General features: G+C 41.5%; 1 protein-coding gene across 1 annotated transcript in view; it reads left to right on the top strand.

Annotated features, from left to right (window-relative positions):
- The window catches only part of cetn3 (centrin 3), a 4,999-nt gene that overhangs the window by 677 nt on the left and 759 nt on the right, over positions 1–3,563 (top strand). Inside the window, exons 2-4 of the mRNA XM_034895807.1 lie at positions 581–716; positions 2,269–2,383; positions 3,206–3,397. Coding sequence (XP_034751698.1) covers positions 581–716; positions 2,269–2,383; positions 3,206–3,397 — 443 coding nt within the window. The remainder of the gene's footprint in view (positions 1–580; positions 717–2,268; positions 2,384–3,205; positions 3,398–3,563) is intronic.

A 3,563-nucleotide genomic window follows, 5' to 3' on the forward strand; every position in this document is an offset into this window, starting at 1 on the left:
GTATGTATGTAAGAAAGTAGCTGTGTGTGTGTGTGTGTGTGTGTGTGTGTGTGTGTGTAAATTAATAGCAGCCAAGGTGTGCTGTGGTAATATATGTAAAAGTTCCTGATTGGATCACAGAATTTCAATTTCAATTTTGTCAATATATTTGTTTTAATATCAGCTCTTTATTTTACGAGTATTATTACTTTATTAAATGTCTTATTTGTTTGAGATATTCACTTTTCCTCTGTACAAGACTTTTGTGTGTGTGTGTGTGTGTGTCTCTGTGTGTGTGTTTGTGTCTCTGTATCACTGTGTGTGTGTGTGTGTGTGTGTGTGTGTGTGTGTGTCACTGTGTGTGTCTCTGTGTGTGTGTGTCTCTGTGTCTCTGTGTGTTTGTGTGTGTGTGTGTGTGTGTGTGTGTGTGTTACTGCGTGTGTCTGTGTGTCTCTGTGTCTCTGTGTGTGTGTGTGTCTCTGTGTGTGTGTGCGTGTGTTTTCTGTTAGACCTCCATTAAAACGAGATGGTTCATCCCTCAAAATCCTCCAATAAACTTCCTTCCTTTGATTTGGTCTAACTCGGACGTCCGTCTTCCCAGAACTGAACTCACAGCCGACAAAACCAAGCGCAAGAAGAGGCGAGAGCTCACCGAGGACCAGAAGCACGAAATCAAAGAAGCGTTCGAGTTGTTTGACACCGACAAAGATAAAGAGATCGACTACCACGAGCTGAAGGTGAGTCACAAATAGGATCCGGCATCGAGAACCTGTTCCACTTGGAATTTATTCAAAATCTACAAATCATTGGAAATGTTATAACATTTGTTCTTGAATCCGATCATCAGTTCCAGATTTACTACATGAAGGTTTTGGTTTCCTTAGCGGTTGCTGTACTTTAGGGATGTTTTTGTTTGGCAGCCATGGAGCAGAGTTTTATTTTAGGTTAACAAAGCCCCGTGAAACCAGCCTAGACCTCTAGACCGCAGCCTAGCAGCAGCAAATGGGATTTGCATCCAGGGTCGCCTAGCAACTCTCCGTTGGCTTATAAGCTGGAAACACCAGACCCGGTTACAGCTCTGAAGACCGTTTTATGGTTGTGTGTAGAAGACTTGACTTGTCTTTATTAATCCTTTTGGGATGACTCCCGCGAGGAAATCTAAAATCCCAGCATCAGTTTTAGCAAGAACAAAATAAATACAAAAAACAACAGAATAACAGTAATAATAATCACAACAACAATAAGAACATTCGTCAAAAAAGACCATCAATTATTATCCAAGTGTTTATCAAAGAATCGACGGGGTACCCCCCCTGCAGACCCCCCTGCGTCCCGCCAGACCCGACTCCGCAGCCAGACGTGCACCCCTCGAAAAAAAGGTGCACGTCGAGGAAAAAAACGTACACGAGTAAATGTTGCACTACACGCGTGCAGCTGTCATGTGTTCATGCAAATATCAATCTACACATTTGTCAATATTTTCTACAAGTGCAAATTTTAATTTACAAGTTCTTCCTTTGTGTGTCTTCGAATTCAGATCACATGTATGCGAATATGCAATGCGACTGTTTTTTGCAAGTTAACATTTTTATTTTTACAAGTGCAAATTTTAACGTACAAGTTGAGATGTTTTTGTTCTACAAGCTCTCACCTTTTGCACCATATTGACCTTCATAAGACGCTTTGTTTCTCTCACTATGACTCTAGAGTCAGTAAAAGCTAATTGCTGTCACTCTCTCACTTCTCCCTCGCTCTATCACCGACCCCCCCCCCCCCCCCCCTCACACACACACACACACACACATACACACATATGCCGGCTCGACGCACACACCGGCACACAAGTATCATCATCAGGTCACTTACGTAGGCTACGATGAAAGCTGTGTGTGGAGTAGTAACCATCCTAGTCAACCATAAAACAAGCCTTACGTGACCGTGTTATTTAACCCGGGAGGACGACTCAAGGGTTAAAGGTTTGGGATGTCTTTGTTAACCACTCAAGTAACTCCTAGTATTATTTTTACCTTATGTATTTTTTTCTGTTGATTTTAAATTGCGTGTAATTTTTTTGTTTGTTATTCTTTTCTTTCTTTCTTTCAAGTATTTTAGTTTATTATTATATAAAGTGGATGACGCATTGGAGAACTCTCTGATTGAGCCGCTCTGAGGGATTTTTGCATCTCCATCACAACTTTTATTGATTATGTGTATTATCATATGTAGTATTTGTACATGTGTAAATAATAAACTAATATCCCGTACATCCAAATCTAAAACTCCCAACAGGTGGCGATGCGTGCGCTCGGCTTCGAGGTGAAGAAAGTGGATGTTTTGAAGATTCTTAAAGACTACGACCGAGAGGGAAACGGAAAAATAACCTTTGATGATTTCAATGAAGTCGGTAAGTTTGTCCTCAGTGGAAAGTTCTGTGTAGAAGTAGATTAAAGTAGAATACTTTATCCTTTATTTTAGAGAGGGCTGTAGTCAAGACCACCTTAGTCGAGTCCAAGACCAGGACTAGTTGAGTCCAAGACAAGACCGAGTCCAAAGAGGTTTGAGTCCTAGTCAAGTTGAGTCCAGGACTAGTCGAGTCCAAGACAAGACCGAGTCCAAAAAGGTTGCAGTCTGAGTGAAGACCGAGTCCAGGACAGAATAAAGGTCTTATGCATGACAGTATCAAGACCATCATTTTGGGTTTCACTTTCTCTCCAATATTATTATCAACATAATAAAGACACCTGGACTCGGTCCAGACCAGAAGCCATATCTGACAAGACCAGCGGCCGAGACCGAGACAAGTCCGAGTCCAAATACTAGCGAGTCCAAGACAAGTCCCAGAGCATAGAAAAACAGTCTTGAGTCCACACTGGAGTCCAAGACCGGCCTCGAGGACTACAGCCCTGATTTTAACAACATAATGTTAACCTAATACTTACTTTACTTCTACTTAACTTTTTCTTTCTTGCTCTATGTTACTTTATACACTTATTGACTAGCTTTTTTATTTATTTTATACTATTTTATGTCTTATTTGTACCTTGAATTTGATTGTGAGCAACGTAACCCGAGTGGATCAATAAAGTCGATGTTTCCCACAGATTAGAAAGCTATTTAAAGTAAACAAAAATATAGTGTTCTAGTTCTTAAATCATTTTAGACTTGTTGAAACCTGCAGATACCCTTGCATTTAGTAAATCCTAAATATGTTGTTGTCTCTCCGCAGTAACGGATCGCATCCTGGAGCGAGACCCGAAGGAGGAGATCATGAAGGCCTTCAAGCTGTTTGATGATGACGAGTCGGGGAAGATCAGCCTGAGGAACCTGAGGCGAGTCGCCCGAGAACTCGGGGAGAACGTCAGCGACGAGGAGCTGCGCAGCATGATCGACGAGTTCGACACCGACGGAGACGGTGAAAGTAAGTTCATTAATACCGAGTTCTCCACCTAAAGACAACTGACGGACTATATCGTGTAAAAACTTAAAGGGCCCATATCTCCAGAGTAAGACATCTCACTAGTTTTATCTCCAGAGTGAGACATCTCACTAGTTTTATCTCCAGAGTGAGACATCTCACTAGTTTT

The sequence above is a fragment of the Etheostoma cragini genome, chromosome 16 (assembly GCF_013103735.1).
Source record: "Etheostoma cragini isolate CJK2018 chromosome 16, CSU_Ecrag_1.0, whole genome shotgun sequence".
Lineage (NCBI taxonomy): Eukaryota > Metazoa > Chordata > Actinopteri > Perciformes > Percidae > Etheostoma > Etheostoma cragini.